General features: G+C 41.6%; 1 protein-coding gene across 5 annotated transcripts in view; it reads right to left on the bottom strand.

Annotated features, from left to right (window-relative positions):
* rnf130 (ring finger protein 130) overlaps positions 1–25,456 on the bottom strand; it is a 55,106-nt gene that overhangs the window by 1,975 nt on the left and 27,675 nt on the right. The window contains exons 4-10 of one of the 5 annotated variants that reach the window (XM_080416905.1): positions 24,074–24,324; positions 21,728–21,799; positions 14,705–14,787; positions 4,780–4,876; positions 3,910–4,117; positions 2,473–2,566; positions 1,663–1,873 (exon numbers count right to left, since the gene is read on the bottom strand). In XM_080416905.1, the coding sequence (XP_080273031.1) occupies positions 1,855–1,873; positions 2,473–2,566; positions 3,910–4,117; positions 4,780–4,876; positions 14,705–14,787; positions 21,728–21,799; positions 24,074–24,324 (824 nt within the window). In that variant the 3' untranslated portion in view covers positions 1,663–1,854. The other 4 variants (XM_080416906.1, XM_080416909.1, XM_080416908.1 and 1 more) reach the window with 4 other exon arrangements.

Below are 25,456 nucleotides of genomic sequence, written 5' to 3' on the forward strand. Positions count from 1 at the left end.
TTTCGCCGTGAGCTTCGTCAGGTGCTATACAAAAGTGTGAGTGTTTGATACAGTGACACATATATAGTGCCATTCATTAAACAGTTCCACCCCTCCAGGCGTGGTATAAATCATTCAATTATTTAAATACATTTCAGTACAGGAGAGGGTAGACAAAAGATGCTGTATGCAAAAACACCAATAAACAAACAGATCAAATAAGAACACATTTAAGGAGAAAACAAAAAAAGATAATATAAATGCACATATATATACATACATACATACACACATCAGAAGGAATATCTCTAGTACTGACAGGAAATCCCATACAGATGTACGGCAACCCGTTTATACATAAAGTCTTTGAGTTAAAAACTTTTAAATTGAAACAAATATCATGGTATAGGCACAATCAAAACGGTCAGGATGTGGGTTAAGCATGGATCAGGCCAGGTCAGTTAGTCAGTGAAAACTTTTTGGACTGTTAATTTAAATATAAGGGGCGGTGCAAACATATTTGTAAATATATGTATTTAAATAATTGAATGATTTATACCACGCCTGGAGGGGTGGAACTGTTTAATGAATGGCACTATATATGTGTCACTGTATCAAACACTCACACTTTTGTATAGCACCTGACGAAGCTCACGGCGAAACGCGTCGTGCTAATAAAATACTATAATGCAGTAGTAAGTTGTCCATCTGTTCCCTGGAGCGTGCAGTCCCTTCCTTGAAGGTCTTTTACCTTTTTTACAATATATATATCGATATCTATCTATCGGTACACTTCACATGAATAACATTTTTTTTTATAGTGCTTCATACTAGGATCATGTTGAATCAGTTGTCATCAGCCAGTTTACTCAGGGCCAAAATATTACCTTCTCGATGAAGTCACGACCCAGTGAACTAGATAGCATAGTGTACAGTAAGCTGTTCTTGGTCTGTGATGCTGTGAAAATGTACTACTGCTAATTAAGAGACACTACTATTATATGGAGAGTAGGGCTACAGTAGAGAACTTGAACTACAGGCTTTAAAATGTGTTCTGGCAGCAGTTCAAAGAGTTACACAGTCAAATCCCCAAAAATTACACTCAGAGTCAAATGAATTATGAATATTTTAGTATGTATGGAGATATGCTGCTGTGAATGTGTCCATGTGTTTAAGTTTGTGTGGACCACTGGACCCTGGGAGGAACATTTCCTCACAAATAAACAATGATCATGAAACCCAGAGCCCTCTTACAAAGTCTCCATTCTCTCTTGCACAAATTATCATTACAAAACAGCATTCATAATGGATGATCCAGATTCACTAGTTTTCAGTGTGTGGTGGTAGGGTTCAGAAGTACACAGCTGTGCTGGTGTTGATAAATTGTGCCATCTAGTGGGAAAACGAACCCACTGCAACCAAATATAGTTATGCAAGGTTATGAAGGGTACCCTTACAAAGCTCAAAGCTTGTAGGGATTTAACTTAAAACATAAAAGAAATGTACATGACATCGCCCTCATTCTCACTGAGTGTACATGCTGCTAGACCTTTATGGATCTATATTGATCAAATTGGCAAACCCCATGTAAAACAACATATATTAGAAATTACAGAGTTACCATGAGCACCTGTATTTGTAATTGCATTAGGATCAAGAAGGAAATAAAGAGTCAAAAACAGGTAGATTTAAAGTGATTTAATGGCTCAAAAAGTGTTTCATCCTAGTCTCCTATCTAAAAAGGCAATACTGTACACATAAGCAGGTTATAAAAGGCTTTACAAATGCAAAACAGAAACGTATGGCACGAGAGGGAGGTATGGCTGTGGGCCTCCAGCAGAACAGACGTCCACAGAGTAAGAAAGACCAATGCCTTCACTCCAACCATTGAAGTCTGGAAGAGAGAAGGCCAGAAGGACAGATTGTTCTGTGTTACTTGCGTGTCTGGTAAAGCTTGCATACAGAGATATCAAGAGATGTTTTTTCTTATTGTTAATGTATATCATTGTCTTGAACCCCAGGAAGACAAGCTGTCGCTTGGGCGGCAGCTAATGGGGATCCGTTTTAATAAACAAATAAACCTGCGTTGCTGGCGCCAGCGCAACAGACAAACTCAAGGCTGGTCTTAAGTTAGAGCGCTAAGTCTCTGGGGAAGATCGCTTTGCGCTCTGATAGCGCTACACCGCGCATCATTTTAAGATCAACACACCTCCAAGCGCAAACTCTGTGGACGACACAGCGTTGTGGTATCTAGATAATCTAGAGTGCAAAGCAGTTGCGCATTAGAAAGGTATGATAACGCCGGGACAAGACGCTAAAATTAGTTCTAGCGCATATCGCTGGTCACGGAAAATAGGGCCCTGAGACATGCAAAGACATGCAATCAAGAAATTCTCAAAAAAACGTTTTAAATGTGTTTCAAAACCATGTCAAAAATGAAGTTTACAGATACATGCTTGGTATACAGCTGAATGTTTCAAAGGCAGTACTCACTCGGGACTAGTGAAGCTGGCAGTGGCTTTGATGATCATGTAGCACAGTGTTAGAGCACTGAGGAGTCCAAAGCTGGCGATAATAAACCACTCCTCTGTCAAACAAAGGAGAGGAAGCAGGGTGTCACTGCAGCCACCGAGGAAGCCAATAACAACCAGAGGAAGCCCACGAGCCAAAAAAGAGGAGAGCAAAAGTCCTGCTTCTGATTGGAAGCCAATAGGCAGTGCAAAGAGGTGAGAAGGCGAAAGAGGGACCAAGAGGAGACAGGATTTCACAGAATCCGTGAAAAAAGATCCAAAGTAGATGAGTCAAGTAACAAGATGAGAAGCGAAATAGAAGCAATGTGGTGCGTTTGAAATTCACAGTGTGGGGGCTGAAGAGAAAGGGCCTGTGAGAACAAAAAGAATACGCAACACGCTAAAACATTTAACACACACACACACACACACACACACACACTCAGTGCACGCAGAAAGACACATGCACGCACGCACACACAAGTTCATAAACCCCAACATGGCAGAAGTCAGTCAAAAGTCCAATGCAGATTGAAAAAGTCTACAAGCTATTAGTGAACATACTTAAGGGTTGAAAGCATAGAGATATTTTAGTGCAGTGTTAAATTTCTGATCCCAAATACCCCTCTGTTTGATTGACAGTAATGCCTTAACCCAGGACATCTCTGCTAAGTCTGAATCTGGGCTCAGCTGTGCTTTTTTACTTTGTCAGGGACATCATTTAGAATTGGAATGGCGTATGCTGAAGTGAGAACAGTGCTGTAAGCACAAACCAAAGCCCGGTGTTATTATAGGATTATGACATTGCAGAGATACAGAGCGACAAGGGCAGACAGGGTTAGTGTGTATGTGCGTCAACAGTACTTTTGTGAGTTTTTGCATGAACAGACGAAGAGGGAGAGGAGTAAAGAGTGTGACAGAAAGTCAAGATTGCAGAGGAACCACTGGAGATGGGTGCATATGTAGAGTTCAGAGAGATAGTGTGTTTGCGTGAAGGAGAAGCACATGAGAGAAAGTGTCAATGTTATCAATTTGGTTGTTTAAACAATAGATTTGTTTTAAACTTTAGTATTATTGCTTTTTTGTTCATTTTGCTGACCATAACATAATAATCTCACTTTGCAGGATGAGGAAGGTAGGAATTATTTTATGACATCAGTTACCCTACCAGTGGAAGGAGATTCATGAATTGACAGTAATTGACAGTTATTGGTTAAATTGAAGTATTAAATGGATTCGAGTTATGAAACACAAGTTTTTCCTGTTGATTCCTGCTGGCTTGTTATCGGACACCTTAAGAATGCTGGGACAAACCAACAGATTCAACTGATTCATTAAATAATCATCAAGAAAGGACAAACAAACAAACAAACAACAAATCAAACCACATAAAAAGCAATGATTGTGTGTCGGGGCTTACTGGTGACAGCAATGTTGATTTCCCCAGTGCGAGGGGTCATCTCTCCATCAGAAGGGATTTGGGGAGCCCCAGAGTGTCGCAGAGGCTCCAGGCTGATGGCAGCTTCGCCGGACAGGTCCACCAGGGCTGTCCTCTGGCTGCTGGACGTCTGACTACGTCCTATCCTGTCCATGTCGAACCCCCCATTGTCCACGCACGGCAGGTTGGGCTGCACAGAACAGACAGAGGAATTCTAATTCAGCACTGGCCAAGTAACTAGTAACTGTCTGCTTTTTGTGGATGTGTGTATAGTAGTGGAGCTAACGACTCTGGTATTTGCTGCAACACTCAATTTGAACTATCCAAGTGTCCTTGATCAAGACATTGGATCCAGACCTGCTCCCCCATGGCGAGTCACTCTGGATGGAAGTGTCAGCAAAATGACTTTAATATGAATTGTAATGCTGGTCCACATGGCCAGCAGGTGGCAGGTTCTGCCATAGAATGGCTGGCACAACACATAGGGTGAAATAGTTATGCAATCATACAGACAGAAAAACAAGATGTATGTCAGAAAGAAGAACAGCACCATGAAAAGAACACATGGAAAATGATGCTTTGGTCTTGTACAGGAAGTCTAGTGTACTTTGTTCAGAGTGACCTAGTTAAAGTTTAGATACCAGCTCAATGTTATGTGTTTTTTTATTTCCACGGCAAACCTCAACCAAAACCTAGCTTATCTGTGTGTGTGTGTGTGTGTGTGTGTGTGGCATAATTACGGCAAGATACGATGTTAATGTGGATAAAGCTATTCTTAACGTGTTATAGATAACGTGCATTCTCTTCGATCTGATGATACTGTACTGTCTGTATCAGTGAAGAGTGACTCACCATGATGCCCAGTGCTTTGAGGATGTTGAGTTTACACATGGGACAGGTGCAGTGCTCATTCAGCCAGGGGTCCACACACATCTTATGGAAGACATGTCTGTGTGTGGAGAGAGAGAGAGAGGAGAGAGAGAGAGAGAGAGAGAGAAATAAACAAAGCGCATAGTTAAAGTCCATAAAGTATTCAATGTTAGAATGCTCCAAATGTCTGAACAAACATCAAAGGGAGCTCAGCTCCTCCTTGCCCCCTTTAAATCCTGAAAGTACACAACGATGTCTCTGTATGATGCTGTAAGGCCCTTGTGTGTCTCTAACAGCTACAAAAAACTAGTGAATAAGGAAACAAGTTGATCTTTTGAAGACAAGGTAGCCAACGTGGGCCAGTGCACAACACAAGGCCTCCATTATGAATATGTCAATGTGAAGGGGAGAGACGATATAAGGGTTCATATACTGTTTCAAATCAGGGTGAACAATTATTGAGGGCTCTGAACATGTCAAAAATGCCACAGAAAACCTGACACAATGAGAACACTCCATCTCTAACTTAACTCCAACACCTGAAACCACAGAAGGCACAAAACCATTAAGGCATGAAAGATGAACTGACTGAACACCCATGTCATATCTTATAGACAAATGCCATGATTATATTTAGTCAGTAGGTACTATAAAGAATAATTATTTGAATTAATTAGTTTAATGTCATACTGTGTAACATTCCTTTTAGTAGACTTTTTGGTGACACCTCTCGTAGCTCCATTGTCATTACAGCGTTTGTCAAAATGGAAGTAAGCGCTGAAAAAGGTAATGCTGCACAGTCCTAGCGCTCAAGGATATTTTGGAACACAACAAAAACTCTATTTTATTAACGTTAAATTACGTAACTAAATATATTTATGGTATATTTCCAGTTCCTACATCATTTTGGCACAAGTGCTGGGGCCCAACACTCGCAAATAGCAATACATCCACACGGCATAGTGTCATCAGTGGGTTGTACCTAGGGGGGCGGAGTTGCACTCGGGGGAAAACACAGATTTCCCCCAGCTGGTATAGACGGAGGGATGTGGGGTTTTCAAACTCATATGCTGTAAAAGTATACTGATCTAAAAGCAGGCGTCATGGCTTGCCAGATCACAGGCACAGAACCTTGTTGCCACTCGACAAGGAATGCTACATTAGCAAAATAGACAAGAGTCCGATTGGAATGTTGTCCTGACTGAACAGAGGATCCAACACAACACAATGGCCCGAGGTTATCGGATTTAATCACCTGGTAAGAGACACTATTACATTTTCTATAGATATGCTCAATTAAACTTATCATAATATCAAAAAGCAAAAGCCATTCATTCATCAATGATGTTTATAGAACACGTTTTAGTGAATTCCAAGTACAGGAGACATCGACGCCATTACAGTTTGGAAACGCAACATGCAGCGATTTACACACAAAACAAGCCAAACCCTAGACTATCCTCGTTTAAAAACCTACAGAAAACACAATTGTTAATCTGGCAATGAACACGGAGCTAAAGCAGTGTGTAAATCCTGCATGATATTAAATGACGCACTTCGCCAAATGGTAATGGAGTCGGTACGTGCCGTTCACAAAACAGTCTCTAAACTGTACTTCAAATTCACTATAAACGTTATTGATGACTTAATGGCTGTTGGGTTTTGATATTATGGTAAGTTTAAGTTTTTCTCACCGACCAGCGGTTCTTGTATTCTTGTATTTGTTTTACGGTTTGAAATAAGTTCAGGGTTAGGCATAGTTTTACTGAGGTTCAGTTTAGGAATAAGGTTATGTTTAGCAGTTTAGGCATAGTTTTACTGAGTTTAGGAATACCAGGTGAATACCGGCGGGTTTGCCCCGGGGCGACTGTGTTTTGGGGCGAGTGTTTTGATATTCAGACGGAGCTGGAAAGAGGGAAACAGATCTCCGGTCTCAGTGGTGCTTGTGCTGAAACTTGACTAATGCAATAAGATCTGATAAACCACATGAACCCCAGTTTACGTATTCTGGGGGGAACATAAACCAAACATTGCCAATCTAGCTCACAGTTACAACGCGTCGCGTTCCGACGCGCTGTGAGCTCATAGATTGTCAATGTTTGGTCTTTTTAGTCACATATATCTTAATAATAAGTCAACTTTTCCGAGGGCGAGTGGACGATTGTGTTCCAGCTGTCCGTGTCCTTCTGATGGATTTTTCTTGGCTGACAATGTCTCTATCGTCCATAAAATAGCTCTGAAAGTGATCCAAACGATCGTGTATGATGTAACCCTATGAGGCAGATCGTTCTGTTTTCCCCCGGGACAAAATCGAATGGGCGTTCCTGGGCGTTCCCGTCTATCTCCGTGTGTATCTATAGTGTGTATAATAGTGTTCAGAGAATTTGTCAAACTATAGGCTACGCAGCCCTCACACTGCCAATCCGACCAATATGTCCGAGTCATAGTGGCGGGGGATTTTGTCAGAGTACCCGTTGTACCTGTCTGTCTGTGTCTCTTCTGTGCCCATATAAGGAGATGTCTGTTTCTGGCTGGTGGTTTGTTTATGGCTGAGTCAGAATGACGTCAGAGGTTCGCCCACCGGCCCTCCCAATAGCCAATTTTTATATAGGAAACACATTCCCTGCCATTGACGCAGATCTACATCATTTCAAATCCAACGCTTGCCTGCCATTGACGCAGATCTACGTCTTTAAAAAAAAAGAAGTTCTCTTGTGATTACGCTAGAGGGCGCCCTTCGCCCGCCTATGAAAGACCCCTTGACTGAGAGAGAACGATAGAACCAGAAATGACGTCATCCCAAAAAAAGTCACTCCATCTACTCCTATGTTATGAGATTTAGAAAAACACATCTAGCTCGGATTTCTTCTTTTTTTGGTGAAAACAAGCCATATTCAACTGCCGATAACAACAGAACGGACGATGGCGGTAGAACATTTTTTGTTCCGGTGGATAGACGAGACCCTCCCTCTTCCCCCAGACAGCTTTCGTTTACATCCGTGTCCACATCGTGGCTTCCGTGGGTCTCCGTGGATCGTCAAAATAAGGTAAGAAATGCTGGGAGTGGCGGATTAATTAATTAAATACCTGGCAGTGAATGTGTTAAGCAACGCCCCCTTTCTATCTGCGTATCTCAGCGCAACAAGTGGAGTGGACACTGGACACACATCGTTATGTTTCTCAAATTTGCTCAGTGCTGCTACTACTGCCCAATATCTGATCTCCAAGTAAACGGTCACTGCGTGAGGCGCTGTATGCTTGTAGATCAGATATGTTTGCGCAGCATAAGTGAAAGTGCAAGCAAAACAGTAACACTGCGCATGGAGAGAGGGGGGAAGTATTTCAGATCGGATGGATTGAAACAGGGTGAGTAGGGCTTTCTGTCCATGTTGTGTGCGTAACGTGCGCTGTCATCGGCCGACGTTTGCTTTTCGCTTGATATCGTTTGATAGAGGGATAATGAAAACATGATTCATACACCGAATTAATAAAGACACTTCACAGATTATAGAGAACTTTGAACGATAACAATCACTTGAGAATTGACCGAGTACGGCTTAGTTAAATGCCGAGTGCTCTTGGCTGCCTATCAGCCTCCATGCACTCTGTGTGCGCGTCGCCAGCCGACATTTGCTTCTCACTTGATATCGTTTGATAGAAGAATAATGAAAACATGATTGATACACCGAATGAATGTAGACACTTCACAGATTATAGATAACTTTGAATCATAACAATCGCTTGAGAATTGACTGCTTAACTAAACTGCCGGTGTCCTTACAACCAAACATTTCTTTTGCGCTTATGACCGATCCTGACCATGTCTTAGTGCTATACGGTGAGTCTTTTTAAGTCAAAGTACAAAATAGCAGATACCACATAGTGCCCTTAATTAACATATGAACACTCCCCCATGCGTTAAATATTCTGGCGAGCCTTAAGTGTTTGCGTTAAGCGCGACTTGCAAAATAGGGATTGCGCATAAGATGGTGGCGTTATGACTTAATTACCGCATAAGATGTGGAAATAAGACGTGCATAATAGGGCCCTATGACTTGTTATGACTGGATTTAAGGTATAAACAAGACACAAATACACTGCAATACAATGCAATACAATGCACAGGACAGAATGAGATCTGAAATGTTGCAAGTACAGTATATACACAGTACTTCATAAATCATTACCTAATGTAGCTGAACATAATAGCTTCCCTGGTAAGTGAGTGACACAATAATAACCCAATAACCCAATCTCTCTAAAGCATAATACACTTAACAAGGGTAAGTGTACAATGCAAGCACAATGTACTTGCATTTTTACACTTTTGTGAGCACATTTTATGTTATAGCGGTTTCTTAAGTAGTAGACAGTATTTTTCTGTACATAAAATGTCTTTTCATATTATAAATGTACTGAAATAAGTGATTATGAGAACACCATGCAGTATAGGATCATCAAAATATCGTCGGAGCACAGACAAATGAGCATCCATGAAAAATGTGCTCGCACAAAAACACAAAATAAATCTCCTTTAAGTGCAACTGCAGCAAAGTATGACATGCATATTTAGCTGGCAATATTGTTAAGTGCCTGGATAACGTGGTATTTCCTGGGCAGTAAGCCTCACTGACGATAAAGTGCAATTCAGACCTGGGCCCTGTGTCTCAGAGTTTATTGCTTTCAAGGCGTGCTTTGAAATAACGGCTACATGAATTAATAATAAGCCTGTTTACAATACAATGTCTGGGAGAGCAGGATAAGCAGAAATAGAAAGAGAGAGAGAGAGAGAATTGGGGGAATCATGGTTAAACAGTTGGGAGTCTGTGTGTTAACAGACAGACCTGTTTATGAATGTGTGATATTTCAGAGTGAGACATTCATTATTACCTCTAGGCAAGTCATTTTCAGTATGTAAAACTCACATTTGAAATGTTTTACGTGCATATTTATTTGATTTTTTTTTAATAACTCATAACTTATAACCACTCAACATCCATATACAACTGGTGCGTTCTCTCAATTATTTCATCAAAATCTGAACGGGCAACACTTTTCAGAGAGAAAACAGAAATGTATTCGATCCAGTAAATCATCCTATTAACGATGTCAGCAGTGGGGTGACTGTATTTTAACAGCGGGCACCAGACAGCAGCTATAGATCAGTTACAGCCTTTAAACGGGCAAAGAAAAGGAACGCACAGATATCACGCTCTGTGTGCTAAACAGGATATGCTATGACCTTGACTTCCTGTTGCCAGAGCTTCAGGGACACCTTCATTCTGCCAAGGGTTAGATTGGTTGTGTGAAGAGACAGAGTGAATGAGAAATAATAGGTGGCAATGTGCCAAGGCCCAGTACCACTCAGTTCTGGCACATGTTCAGATTTCTCTAATATCTGATCTGTGCCGAACTGGATTGAACTGCATTGCGCTGGTCCGGACTAAGCTATGATAGGCCTGGGGCCAAATAAAGACTCAGACGAATTAAAAATAAATCTCCTGGCCAAGAAGGCCACCGAAAAATTTGAAGTGGATCTCAATGTCAAGTTTTTGTCTCACAGGTATACTGTAGGCACAGGGACAACCTGCATAGGCTGAATCTGCATAGACCGAAGGCTCACTTGGCCTATCTTATTCTTTGTTTTTATAGCATGGCGCCGAAAAAGCCAGGCAGCCGTATAGAACAGGGTTTGTCTGCATCACTGTCTGACCCAATCTCTGTATCTCTGTCCCAAAAAGTAGACCAAACACAGCTCAGCTCACGCTGCTAGGCCAATCACAGCTCAGCTTACACTGCTACATCCATACAGCAAACCTCACAGCCCACCATAGACTGTGTCTTGTTCGGTGTTGCGACTAACACGTAACAAAGTAATACATTACTGTAATGCAACTACTTTTTTTGTTACGCCAATGCCTACTTGATCAATGATTATTTATGACTACTTTACTCGTCTGTAAAGCACTTTGTAATTTCTAAAAGTGCTATAATGATAGCATATTGCTGCTTTAGATTCTGTTTGTTTGACATACTGTAGCATGTTTTGTGCAGATGTAGTTAACCTCTATCCAACAGGTGGGCAGAACACCTTGGAGATGACTGATGTGATGACCTCAGCAGTGGGCCGGCCTTAGCCCTCCTGTTTTAAAACGCAAGGCTAGAGAGAACGCGACAGATGGTGCTCGGCTCTGTCGGACAAGGGCAGAGAAGTTAAAGTGTGTCTGTGTGTGTGTGTGTGCAGGCGTGTGTAACATAAAGTTCTAGTTGCGCCTGAAGGTCAGTGGCAGCTCTGCGTCTAAAATGAGCCTGTTACTTTGCGAGGTCGTGCCCCCCCTCCTGTGAGAGGAACTGGCCCTCACAAGTCTGGGTCTACAGAACCCATCTGTGTTGAGGGAGAGGGAAGGTCTGCTTGGGGGTTCGTTATGATACAGTATACCTCTGTCTCCACTTCTCTCTGTAAGTACTGACTGCTACAGGTATCACTACCACTTGTAATTCTTCGAAGCTTCAAACTCAATGTAAAAATGTTGTTCAACAGTCACACACTGAGAGCTTTTGAAAGTGAAAATAATAAAGCCTCCATAATTTACGCAGTGTAAATATTTAAGACCACCAGCTTTCGAATATTAAGTGGAAAAGTTCAGAAGAAAATCATGGCAAATCTTTCTTAGTTTATAAACTCTTCTTTAATCCAGTCTACTCCCCTTACCCCTTCTCTCAAGTTGAAACAGAAAAATGCATTAATAAAGTTGCTCAAGGTCTGTAATAGTATCACAGATAATAACAGAAAAGTCTGTCTGAGCTATATAACAAACAGTTGTAAGTGAAAAGTTTAATCCATCCTGTCTGACAGCACACACTCCCTGCACCCAAAGGTTCAGATTTGCCTTTGGGTTCCCCTTTCATATAGCCAAAATCAACAGATATAAATACTCCTTCATAGCCTTTTGACTAGTACTGAACTCTATGAGGAAAAGGCCATATGAGCTTGACCACCCGACCATGTCGTCTGGTAGGGATGTCTTTAACCTTGAGTTACAATAACCTTTAAAAATTTAACTTTTTATATTTTAAATATTTTATTAAATATTTTATTTTAATAGTAGAAAGAAAATCATATACATTACATTATAATTGTCTTGGATGTTTTGCATGATTTTTTTTACTGTGACACTGCTTTACAACCAATTGCCCTTCTAGGGACAATTCTTGTGATATACTGATGAACGTTGATCGCAACAGTATGTGGGAGAAAATAACAATGTGTGGACTTTTACTTTTATCTTTAGACAAATAAAATTCCACCTTACCTTAATGTACTGCAGTTGTCTCCCCTTCATAACTAAAGTGGATTTAATAGGCTAGCTAGATTTACATGAAAAAAGCTTATAGGCCATAATGTTTTGGTTACTTATATTGTATACCTCTACTCTCGACAATCTTTTTCCCCATCCTTTCTGCAGCCAAGAGATGTAATGTATGTTTTTCTTGTACATGTATTTATGCTAATCATCTAACTAGGGTTGACTGCTCAACCCCCTTCACTGACGTTTGCTTATAATAGGTTAAAACTGGTGAAAAATACTGAAATACATTTAAATATAATCTGTGGCGCATCTGTGGCACATCCTTTGACATTTTAACTCAAGGATATTGTTCTGGTATTAAATCATATTACCATTTCCAGGTTGGGGTAGGTCTAGTTTGATAGGCTGGCAACTAATCTGGCCCTGTGGAGAGAGCCATTTTCACTATAGAGACCATTACTGTTGAGGAAGAAATGCATTAAAGGATGCATATGGTCATTTAGAGTCCGTCTCAGCCATTAACAGTGCAGAGTCAGACAATGCTAGGGAATGGACGTTACAAGATTCCAGGAATCCTACACCGGGGACAGACTTTCTGTTATGCATCAATTATCTACAACACAGCCAAATTTACGTGTATTATTAGAATCATTGCATATCAAGTGTTTTTCCACTGTGACTCAGTGACACCACAATGAAGAGCAGCAGGAGAGGAGACAACCTGATCTCCTGCATGCTGGCTCACAGCGAGGAGGACAGGAGGAGAACAGGGAGGGTGCACGGCGGTGACAGATGAGAGTGGACATGTCTTCAGACAGAACACGTCAAGTAGGGATACGTCAGAACAGTAGAGAGAGGCCATTCATGACAGAGAAGGAGAGAGAAGGACGGAAGCATGGGCAAAGCAGAGGGAGGGAATCAGGGGATGGAGAGAAGAAGCTGGGGGAGGGAGAGAAGGTCGGAGCGAGAGTGGTATGTGTTGATCCTAGATGGAAGGAGGGAGAGGTTACTAGTCTGTGAGTGAAAAATAAAAATAAAATATTGAGCTTTTGGAAATGGGCACTATTTGTGTCATGACTAAAGGGATTCAACTAAATGAAAATGAAGTAGAGTATTTCTGAAAAGACAGGCAGTAGCTGAATGATTAAGTCAGGCTATCCGTTTATTTGTGAAACAGGTTCTTTCTGTGTTATTCAATGTGTAACTCATCTGTAATGTACTGTGTGATACACTCAGACACAAGCACGCACGCACGACACACACACACGCACACGACTGGAGTCACCCACGTGTCTTGAGAGGTTGTTCTTTGAAATGATTACACAGAGGATTATAGAATCAAAACAGTAAAACAACCAAATTTACGCACATACGACCAAATTTACGCACATACGCAGTATGTACACTTAACAGGTGCTTTTTTCAATTTCCTGAAAAGTAACAGTTTTGGACATACCCAACGATATTTGCTAGCTATATCCACTGTGTTGACCTTTACAATAGCCATCTCTGGTGTCAACTAATGGCCAGACTGCACCAATGCAACTAGTCGCAACTCCCTGCAACAAAACAGTTTTAAGGCCAGTCCACACCATTGCAACTCCTTCCAACTGCCATTGGAAATAATGGTTGCAAGGAGTTGCAAGGAGTTGCATTGGTGTGGACTGGCCTTTAGAATGGAAAGAACTTGCTAATGCTAACAGCCGTACAGAGAAACTGATAGATAGCATTGCTATAGGCCAGGGGTTTTCAACTGATTTGGAACCAGGGACCACCACCCTGATTAAGAATCAACCTGGGGACCACTGTTTTGTTGGGTGAGATTAGAGCTAAGATTAGTGCTTTGCTAACACTTGCTACTGTATGCATGCACTGTTTCTCAACCAGTGGTCCATGGACTACACAGACACATGCAATTAAATGTCCACATTTCCTAATAATGATGACTCCATCAGGCAATCCGGTACACTTCCCCTTCTTGAGATTCTAACTCCCTTTTCTGTGGAATTTCTTGACCTCCGACTTCCCAGGAACTGACAACATTGACATGTCATCATAGGTCACCAGGTCGATAATATGCAGTGTTCCATGGAACAAGAAGAAAAAAACATATTGCAACATGGTCAGGGACCACATGCAATACCTTCAGGGACCACAAGTGGTCCACGGACCACCTGTTGAAAACCCCTGCTATAGGCAATCAGACTTTCAGAAGGTGGCATACTCGTTACCAGTTAATTTATCTATAGCTCCGCTTGGTTGGCTTGGCAGCAGGTGTGAACTGGAAACACATATGACACCTTCACATAATGTATGTGTTTCCAGTTCAAATCTGCTGCCAAGTCAAGCAAACAAAGCTATGGGATCAATGAACTGGAACACCAAACGAGTGCGCCACCTTCTGATAAACGTGGGACTACAGTTGTGCACACAGCCGATTGCGAATAAGTTGAGCCAAGTCCCTTGAAGGCCTATGTGGTTTAAGATCTACAGTATCTTGAATATCCTAAGCTATTAATTTGACCCGCCAACAACAATTCATTTAAATGACGAAAGTGAGTTTGAATATGCAATTAATACATATATTGTAGCCTTACTTGCAGGGCAGGATGCGGACCACATCATTAAGCTGGTAGCCCTCAATACAGACCGCACAGTGGTTGAAGTCAGGGTCGGTCTCCTAAAACAAACACACACACACACACACACGAGAGAGAGGAAGAAACCATGAGTTGCCACGTCACAGTGTCAGGAGGAATGGGTGAGTGAGGGCTATTTCTATTTACATCTTGTTTTAATATTTTATAGCATTGTTTTGAATTAATGTATTATAATTCTTTTAGCTTTTATTGTTCTTTTGGTGAAACACAAATTAAGCTTATGTTAAATACTGAGCTCTGACAAGGTGATCATCCAAATACATCTGTTAAGTACATGAAGAGCAGGGTCTAAGCTTGTGGTTTGGATAACAGATGGAGATGAGAAATAGCTTTCTGAGACACCTGTGTCTCCTTCAGATAACAAGCAGCAAACTGACAAGCCGCAAAGCCTGTGTCTAACTGTTCAAACTGAAAGAACAACCCTTTCTCTCTTCCACTTTATTAATAACAATATTAATAATAAATAAGATTTATATAGCGCTTTTCTAGATACTCAAAGTCGCTATACAGAAGCAAAATAAAAACAACTTTATTAGAAAGAATTAGCTAAAAGGTTAAACTAAAAGAAAGGTAAACAAAAGGGAGGGGTGGGGGTTGGGATTTTATGTAGGGAATGAGAGTCTGAAAAGGTGGGTTTTGAGTGTGGTTTAATGAAACATATACGTGTTCAAACCATTCAGTCTGTGTGTCAGGAGCTAATTTCACAAACCGATCAGTATCACATTTCTTGTTCACACTGCCAGTAGGCCACAGAAGTACCTCCACTAATTCTTGCATACTGTATGTTTTATACTTTTTTGAAACATGTGACTTTAATTTCAGAATGGAAGTCAATGGGGCTCTGATCGGGCTGAAACCATGCCCTTATTTTACAAAGTCATACGTACATCATGAATAAGTAAGTAAGTACATTTTATTTGTATAGCACTTTTCACTTTTCACAAACTGGATAATGTCCTAAACAACTGACACTGTCATAGCTGACTTTTCTCGACATTGGAGAAACGCCATTCCCATGTGGATCCCAATATCCACAAAATCCATTTTATTTTATGTTTGGAACACAGTTCACATATAGATATAGATATAGATATAGATATATAGATATATATAAAATGCATGTGGAAAACAAATTCATGTGGATCTTGGGGTCCACATGGGAACGGCGTGGCTCCAATGTGGTTCTCAGACTCCATGCGACTCATTAGTCATCTATAACGTCACTCGTCTCTATGAAATATCTATCACGTATGACGCATGACTATGCATGATCACAGCCCTGTTGACTTACATAAAAAAATTGAAGTTAAATATTTCAAAAAGAATAAAACATATTGAGTGGATAAACCTCTGTGGCCTACTGGCAGTGTACATAAGGAATTTGGAGCTGATCAGTCCAGATTAGCGATAGACAAACTCGCCTCTGAGGAGCCACGCTGTACAAAAAAGTCAATGGGATTTTTGAATGGGAATATTTCTTCAGGGGGTGTGGTTTTGACGTCAGGACTTCAGTACTGTATAACCTCTCCTTCCCTTCCTCGATATTTCCCGTCCTATCTATATGACCTGTGCATTAATTCAATTACAGAATGAAGTGCATTGATGAGACATTTTGTCTCAAGATATTTTGGATGCCTGTTGGTGTTCGGTGCCGAGATTGGGAACTTCTGGGCGTCAGCAGCCTTCACTGTGGCATGCGTCACAGCAGGAGGTGGCGTGCGGCCAAGACTAGGCTGTACATCATGTCAGCAACAAGACAAGCACACTGCGGGGGGGCGCCGGGAGGGAAGGATTGATGGAGGTAAGGCAGAGGACGAGAGAGAGGACAACAGAGACAGAGAGAAAATAATAGGGAGACAGAGTGGTGGAGAGACAGAGAGAAAGTCAGGGAGATGAGAGTAATGGTGAGATAATAGTTGGCAAGAGAGACACATAGAAAGAGAGAATGACTAAGACGTGGTTGAGGGCGCTGTAGGTGGCCGGATGGAGAGATGTGAGGAAGCAGGAAAACCGAGAGGGAGGACTCAGAGAAAGGGTAATGTAGTGTGAGTGATGGAGATAAAGAAAATAGGAGAGGAAGAGGCTAATAGGGAGCGCATGAGAGAGATGAAAGGGACAGAGGAAGAGAGCAATACAAATGTGGATAAAGCAACACCATGCAGGGAGTGAAAGCGGTAAGTGAGCAAGTCATTTTGGACAGAAAGCAAGCAAGAAAGCAAGAAAGCAAGAAAGCAAGAAAGACAGAAAGACAGAAAGAAAGAAAGAAAGAAACCGGGAAAGAGGAGTGAAGGGAGAGAAGGATGCAGTGAATCAATGTTGAGTTATTTATGGATGCTGGCTATCCGTCTCTCCTGACAGAGGAGAAGCTACCTCAGAGGCAAGGACATACCAGCACCCGCTGCACTCCCACCCCCCGCCAGGGGACTGAATTAGCTGGCTCCCCATGGCGGGGGCACGATCAATACCTCAGGACCACCCCCTGCTACAGGACACACAACCAATCTCCTCCGCATTTCCTGTCCCCCCCCTCCCATTCATTACACCAAGTGACATATTACACCTTGGATGACTCCCTTTAGGACCCTGAGTGAGATCAGGGCCTTGGGTCGGGCTGGGCGGTGGCTGTGACTCAGTTTCCTGTCCCCGCTGGGTTACTGCAAATGGCTGCCTTATTAAATATGAATGTTGTTCCCTACGATACAGAGTGAGGACAGGGATTACAGCAAGCAGAATGAGTCTAGAGTGAATCCAGGGATGAAATAAAAGCGAATGTGTGTCGCGCACATCAGAACAAGGAGAGTGTTAACCCTGCTCTCTACAGACTGAGCAGCGAGCCGAGGAGAGAACCTGAAGCACCATGCTAGGTGGTAAAGGAGATTTGAAAGCATCCAGCCATGTTATACATGTCAAGACCCAAATCTCCCCCAGACCTAATATATATTATGTAATGTAATATTATTGCATTATTACAAAACGTAATGTACTTTGGCTACTGGTTTGACCAACTATATGGTCACTCATTTGACAGGTGTATATGTAGCATCTGATAGGGAGAAGTTTAATTAGGAGCTGAACATCGACCATGTTGATCAAGATGATGTTGATAGTAAAAGGCTAATGTCCTGTATGCTGGGAGGATATAGGAGACCTTGGTAGTTGGTAGGAGTTGAAGCAAGTTCAACAACATATAAAGACAAGAGCTCATGCAGCCAACACAGACAGAACAGCGTTCAGACTGCTTAATCAGTTGAAGGCACAGTAAGTGTAGGCCTACAATACAGGCCTTCTAACTGAAAAGGTTTACTGAAACAAAGAAAGGGTACTGTAAGCATATTGGCCATGGAGTTTCATACCATATCTGGATAGCATCTGATATAATACAATTAACTATCCATGTCACTTTCCTGCACAATAAACCAGGTTTGTTCTCATTACATCAATTTGTGACAGTGTAGCCCTCAATCTTTGAACAATGTTAGATTTTGTCACATGGCTCCTGACCTCATCCATGAAGTTACAGATAAATTGAGACTAACATTTAGCAAAATATGGTCATAATTATTAGTCTTGATCATTTGGGAACTTTAATGCATTGCAATTTTTTCAATGTCTTCAGTAACGAGTAATTTATAGACCCCAATGGAAACAAGGCCCCCTGGGCTTTTTGTGTTATCTTTTTAGCATAACCTTTGACCGTACTACCTATACTGTTAACAATTCTGCAAATAAGGTATTCAATCAAACAATGACATCATGGACTATGGGGATGTACACTGGTATCATAATTAGAGGGCTTCTAAGGCTAACTGCTGTAGATATTTTACCATCAATAGCTTGTATATATTCCTGTATATTTATATCACTGTATTCACTGTGAGATTGACTGTACACATTTATTCATACTCCCACTGTGTAGCTGGCTGACAATATATCAGCCTCCTGATATACACATGCATTATGCCCACATTCTTGGTGATAGATTATCCATTGATACTCATGCCTTTGATACATTTATATCTATTAATAGTTCATACATTATGTTAATCCTGGTCGGTCCAAGTGCAGATGGCCAAGCCAGACTTCTATTTGGTATTTGTAATCTTATTTTCTTTATTTTTAATGTTATTACATTTTCTCTTAATGACTATTATCTACTATTAGTATATATACTCTATCTGTCCTGCCTTTCATGCCTACGGCTGAATTCTCCCCACAGGATCAATAAAGTTCCATCTATCTATCTGTATGCCAATACAATGTACTATGATGATTGGTAAATGTAGAATCATACTATATGATCCCTCCTCTGATCTTCTCTCTGACACTCTCATTCTTTCTCTCTCTCCTCCTTCCTGAGATCGAACCCCACAGCTCTGTGTGGTCAATCACTCCCAGCAGACCTCCTCCTAGATGGAAGGATTCAATTTCTGTGGCGCTCTCCGAGGCCCATGTTTTATTCATGGCTGGAGATGCTGTGACCTTGGCCAGGCTCCGCTTGAGGGATGGACTGGCGATCAGAGCAGGACCCTCCTTTTCTGTCTGCACTCCAACCAACAAATGAACTGATACACTAATACTCACTGGTAGCTATAGCTGTAGTTTTATTATGCAGAGCCCTACTGAGTATCTGGAATAATTTACCCAGCAGGTATTAAGAGATAATATTAATGATCAATGTTGGATGTTGTCCACAGCCTCTGGCTATTACATGACACATATCCCCATGGTATATCTAAATAATTCTATGTGCATCGGTGTGCTTGATCAATATGGCCATTCGTGTCATTACAAACAGTTCCCTTTAGACACACTCGGGGTCATCTCCCATGACCTCTCAAGCACTCCAATCAATCCTCTGGTACAGTAAATGGACAGCGTTTAGGGTGCCATCTGTGGAAATAGTTCGCAAGCTCCCTCGTCTATCACAGTGATGGCCTCATCTGGAGCCCTAAGCCTGCTGTTGCCCGAAGGTGACAACCATAAATAACAAATAAAGCGTTCTGCAGTAAATCGAATGAAAAAATTACATCATCCACATGTTGTTTCCGTCATGGTCACACGCTGCTGTGGGAGAGCTGGACCAGTGAGAGATTTGTGACTGCTACTGTCCGATTCAACCCTCAATCATTTGATGGCAGCATCGGAAGGGTTAAATGTAGAGTATGGAAGCAGGTTGATGACCAGAAAGTCTAAGGTTTGAATCCCCACACTGACTCGGATAATATGGGTGGTAGAAAAGAATAAGTAACAATTAACAGGTACCATTAAAGTGACCTTGCGTGAGACACTTTACTCCCAACCAGAGGTGGAATTAGCTAATAGGTATGTTTCAACCATTATAGAATAAAATGGGCCAAGAGCCTTTTACTGCAACTGTAGCTACAGTATGCGTGGCATACAAACCAGAGTGTCATGTACAAAGTGCTTTGTCGCAGGGAGCCCTGTTTACGGTAGCAGCAGTAGTACAAAGTTGCAAACTTGCAATATACACTACATAAAACATAAACAGTAAACACACATTCACATAACAGAATTATAAGGCAAGAGAAATAATAGCACACTAGAAATGTACTTAAAAAAACATTTAGGTAGGAAAGCAGGTGCACAGTCTGGTAGAGTGTGCCATCAGATCAGACAGTAAACCTTTAAAAGAACTAAGCTTGATCAAGTCCTTAAGCTTCAGATCAGTCTGCAAGTGATTCTAAGTTGCAGGGTCAGTGCACATGAAGGCTTGTTTGCCAAGTTCAGTCGAGCTACTGTATAGGGACAGTAAATAACAGGGAGTCGCTTGAACGTACACTGTAGTTACTGGGTTTGTGTGTAATATACCCACAGAGGGTATGCTACACACAAACCAAGCAAACCAAGGAAACCACGGTTGGATTTGTAGATAAATAAGTACCAGTGAGTGAGCCTGCGTGAGGTCAATGAAGACCATCCGACTCTGGCATACAAGGTACAATGGTGAGTGAGCAACCTGCAACGTATCTATCTAGCCAATGCAAGCATTAGGAAGTGGTATGCATGTAAATCAGATCACCATAGTCCAATAATGGAACGAAAGTAGCCTCCACCAGTTTTTTGGTGGAAGGAAAAGCATGAAATATTCCTAAAATAAAATCCTAGCTTGAGTTTGAGCTTCTTTACCAAGTTTTCAATTTGACATTTGAATGTTAAATGGTCATAAATTAAAATACTTAAGTACTTGCACTGTGAGACCACTTAGTTTGAAACAGGCCTAAAAATCCCTAAATCTGCTCCTTCTTCAAACTGATCTAGATAAGAACCTGATTTATAGTTGGTTGCGCACTGTGTCTCGCACTGAAGATAGGTGTCGCACTGAGACGCGCTGTGAGCTTGTAGATCGGCTATTTTCAATGTGCGACACCGGCCCGCAACCAAGTATAAATCACCCTTTAGCGGCTTAGGGGCAGCTTGCATGTGTGAATGAATATCATTCTCCCACCGTCCTTTAGCAGACCTCACAATATTACAATGTCACTATAATATTAAGACGTTGAACTGGAAGTAAATATGGCATAATCCGATAATACTGTTGAAGTGGTCATGTGTTAATGTCCGTGTTTACATTTTATAAGTGCAAAGGTTGACTAAAGCTTTACAGATATCACGTTTCTGAAAAAGTTGTTGTGTGAAAATCCAAAAGGCAACAGACAGAAAGAGTACTTCCAGCATCCTGCGAATGTCATCTAATTTCTCCTGAGTTTGAGAGCTCTTATCAGCACCTTATATTTACTACTGGTGATCATGAAGTATAAAGGCCAACGTGGATGATGGTTAAGCTTTTTATATTAAACACGCAACAAAAAACACATTCTGAACTACATGATAAAAGCCTGAATGTCAATGAGTGTGAAAATCAAACCTTGTTTTTGCTGTATTGTTAGAAAGGTACAATTCTGAGAGTTATAGTGTGTGTCCATAATGTATATTTTTTACCTTATCCCCTTTCTTCACTGTCCTCGTTGTTAACTTTCCAATGGCTTTCTTAGCTGCGTCACCAAGCCGGCGCTAAAATAGGGAGAGAAACGGGAGAGAAAGAGACAATGAGAGAAAGTGAGAGATAATGGAGAGAGAGAGGTAAGGACAGAGAAAAGAGGAGAGAGACACTGTAGTACAGTAGGTGAGTGTGAAGAACAAGCCACTAAGGCCTGAATTAGCAAGAGAAACACTGAAATCTCACTTGGCATAAAGAAACTTTCCCCCTAAAACTCAATCTATCCCTGACCACCCCTCACTCTGTCTATCACTTCTTGTTGCCTATTTTTGCCTATGACCGGCTTGATGCCGGGCACCGCACTCCCTCGGGTCCTCGGCGATGCGCGCCGAGTTTGAAGTCGATCGGTCGGACGGTTCTTGAGATACAGTACGTGAACTAAAGGCACGCACATACTTACGCGTGAGTCGTGTGTGAGTCCTGCGTGTCCTTGTGTCCTGACGACTGCACTCCACGACTGACACAGCCCTGGGTGGGCAACCCGGCCTGGCGGGGATCTACACTCCAAGAAGAGCTCTTTTCTAGTTCTTCTTTGCACTCTATTTGCTTCAACATTCACCCTGGCGTTTGTTGACTAGGGTTCATACCATTTACTCTGATCTTGAATTTTGCAAGTCGCTCTAGGTAAAAGTGTCTGCTAAATGCCTAATTGTAAATCCATTATAAAATGGGGAAGACAAGGAGGACAAAAAGGATGCTCTGTCTATGACTGTAAAGCAGTCTCTGAATAACAGGAAACTTTTGAACCATTCAAAACATGGCACTGCATTCATTTTACAATAATCCTGCATAATTAATTACTAAGATTTGTCAAATTAATTAAATTCATAATAACCCACGCTGTTAGTTGCCGTTAATTTTGCAGGTGCCATTATTTGACAAACCGGACTGATAACTGGACCTTGAATGTACATGCACGTAGTGTCTGTATTTGTGCTGTGTGATTTATGACACATGTCATTTCCTGTACTTGCCATTCACTAACTAATATTTCACTTCGCTGCCGCTAGTGTAGCTATTAGCTATTCTTAAAATAACACGCACACACACACACACACACACACACACACACACACACGTACGTAACTTTGTACGCACACACAAGCACACACAAACACTTTGTAGTTGTACAACAGAAGTACAGGTACTAAAGACATCATAGTCAGCTTGTTGCAGTGTTGCTGTAGACTGCTACATAATAGCCTTCCATTTGCAGGGAAACCTCTCTCATCAAACTCCCTTCACTTGACTAACCAGTGATGTTGTACCACAAATAGACAGTAGGATGGCCAATATGTATTGCGCTGAGCAATTGTAACTGTATTACAGTCATTGCAACTCTGTGCAGAACACACAAGGTCCAGCAACACCTTATAAAGTCAGACAGGCATAATGAATCAATCCACGAGTCCCACCACTTGTACCATTACATCAGCATTGAGCACAAATCCCACTGAATTAAATCTGCCAATTCTTGACCACAAGTCAAGGACAGTAGGTTATTGATGTTGCAACCATATACTGTGTGTGCAGTTATTCCACATGCTCTTGAGGTTTTAAATTAGGTGTATATTAGCTGGCTGTGTTAACTAGTTATGAGATTGTGATAGATTGTTAGGTGGTTATATTAACTTGTCTAGTTGTGTTAGCTAGTGTGGTATCCATTGGCTGTATACAAATGTTATAATATCATTGACTTCCATTGTCTGGTTTTGAAGCAAAAATATGCATTGCCTGCATAGTAGAATCTGTTTAGAAAACGGTGCTTGCATAGTAGAATGGCTAAGCAGAGACTGGTGAGCAGGAAAGACCACCTATATTGTCTTACATGGATATGAAGCATGCCCACGTCTCACAGACCTAAGAACACCAGCTGTAAACAATAAGGCACAATGCTATAAAATATTGTATCAGGCATATTCCATAGTCTGTTTGTCTCATTAATGCCTCTATTCACTCAATGTCAACATGCATATGGCTAGGTTAGCATGCTGGCATTATCTATCTATCTGTAAATTCACAAAACCTGTGTCTGTTTGTCCCGGGCTTAACTCTGGCACGATCCAACCGATCGACTTCATACTTGTCGTGTGTCGCAGATGACCCGGGCGTCAATTTACATCGCTCCCAACTTGCGTGGTCGCCGAGTAGGCCTAGTCCTTCTAGTACTAGATAATAAAAAAAAGACATTGCCTTACAACCTTGCAATTAACCAATGAACCAAACACCCTGCTGTTACCTGGCTACATAAACAATCTTTTCCCCGGTTGTATTTGTTTGCATGGTACCTGGCTGCGGTCACGTGCACTGGTGTAGCGGATCTTTTGGATGAAGTAGAAGATGAGCCAGGCTGACGAAATGATCATCAGGACGATGAAGGAGATGGACACGAAGACCAGAGAGCCACGGTTGTTGTTCTTGGTCGGCCCACGTTGACCCACCACCACACTGACCAGCACTGTAAGGTTATGGTCCAGGTGGGCCAAGATTTCCTTCCCGTATGTTTCTGTTATCATCACAGCAACTGTGTTGCCAGTACCTGGAAGGAGAAAGAGAACAAGCACAGGATTTAGTTGTGACAATGACTAAAACTTTGGGGAAGGGCACAGTACATACAGTGATTTTGTTGTGACAATGACTAAACCTTTGGCGAAAGACTCAGTAAATACAGTTGAGTACAGTGATTTTGTTGTAACATTTACTACACCTTTGGAGAAAGGCACAGTACTGTATATAGGCCTACAGTGATTCAGATGTACATTTCAACAGGTAGATGCTACAATACATACAAAAGGCAGAACATAGAAATGGAGAATATCTCCAAAGCTGGATTCATGCCACATTTTCATTCTGAACTGGACAGGGACCAGTTGATGATTAAAATACAGACAGCAGTGAGATGTAATTTCCATGATGTCTATGACCTCTGAAATTATTTCTCAGCTAGAGGGAAATGAGTGGCATTTGTAACTTGGCATTTATTTTAAGGGGGGGGAGACAGAGGGAGACCTTTGTTAATCCTGCAGGCGAAATTCAGTTTTGGCTTCACCCAGCTGATGGCTTCCCAGGTGGTTATGATGGCTCAGGGACACTTTAACACATAGACATGGGTGGGCTGGGAGGCGAACCGGTGACCTTCTGATTACCAGACGGCCTCTCTACCCACTCAGCTACGGCTGCTAAATATTAAAGGGTTGAATTGGAGCAGAGTGACAATTCTCGTCAGATGCTGCTGATAACTCTATGGCCAACACCAACAGAGTCAAAAATATCAGATCCGTAGCACATATGAATGACTACTAGCACATTGAACAATTTATCTTCCACGAAAGTGTCAGGGACCAGTGGCCTGAGTTACTGTACACATCAACACGTTCCTCTTCTAATTTAGATCATGGGCCATGGGAGCTGAGAGGAGCTGTTCCATACGCTTACTGTACCTCCGCACATTGACATGTGAGGAGTCTCATGTCTCATCTGGAATGTCCTTGATCAAAGGATGGTTGGATAGATGGATGTAGCTATCTGGCTATCTACTGTATCTATCTAAATACAGCTACCTTTATGGAAAGAAAACTACAATAGTAATTTAAGGTATGGTGCAGTAGGTGGCTTTAGTCTCTGGTTAACAAATGACAACACTGACACACAAGATTCTATTTATTTTGTGA

The sequence above is a fragment of the Gymnoscopelus braueri genome, assembly GCF_963280865.1.
Source record: "Gymnoscopelus braueri genome assembly, chromosome: 20".
NCBI classification, from domain to species: Eukaryota; Metazoa; Chordata; class Actinopteri; order Myctophiformes; family Myctophidae; genus Gymnoscopelus; species Gymnoscopelus braueri.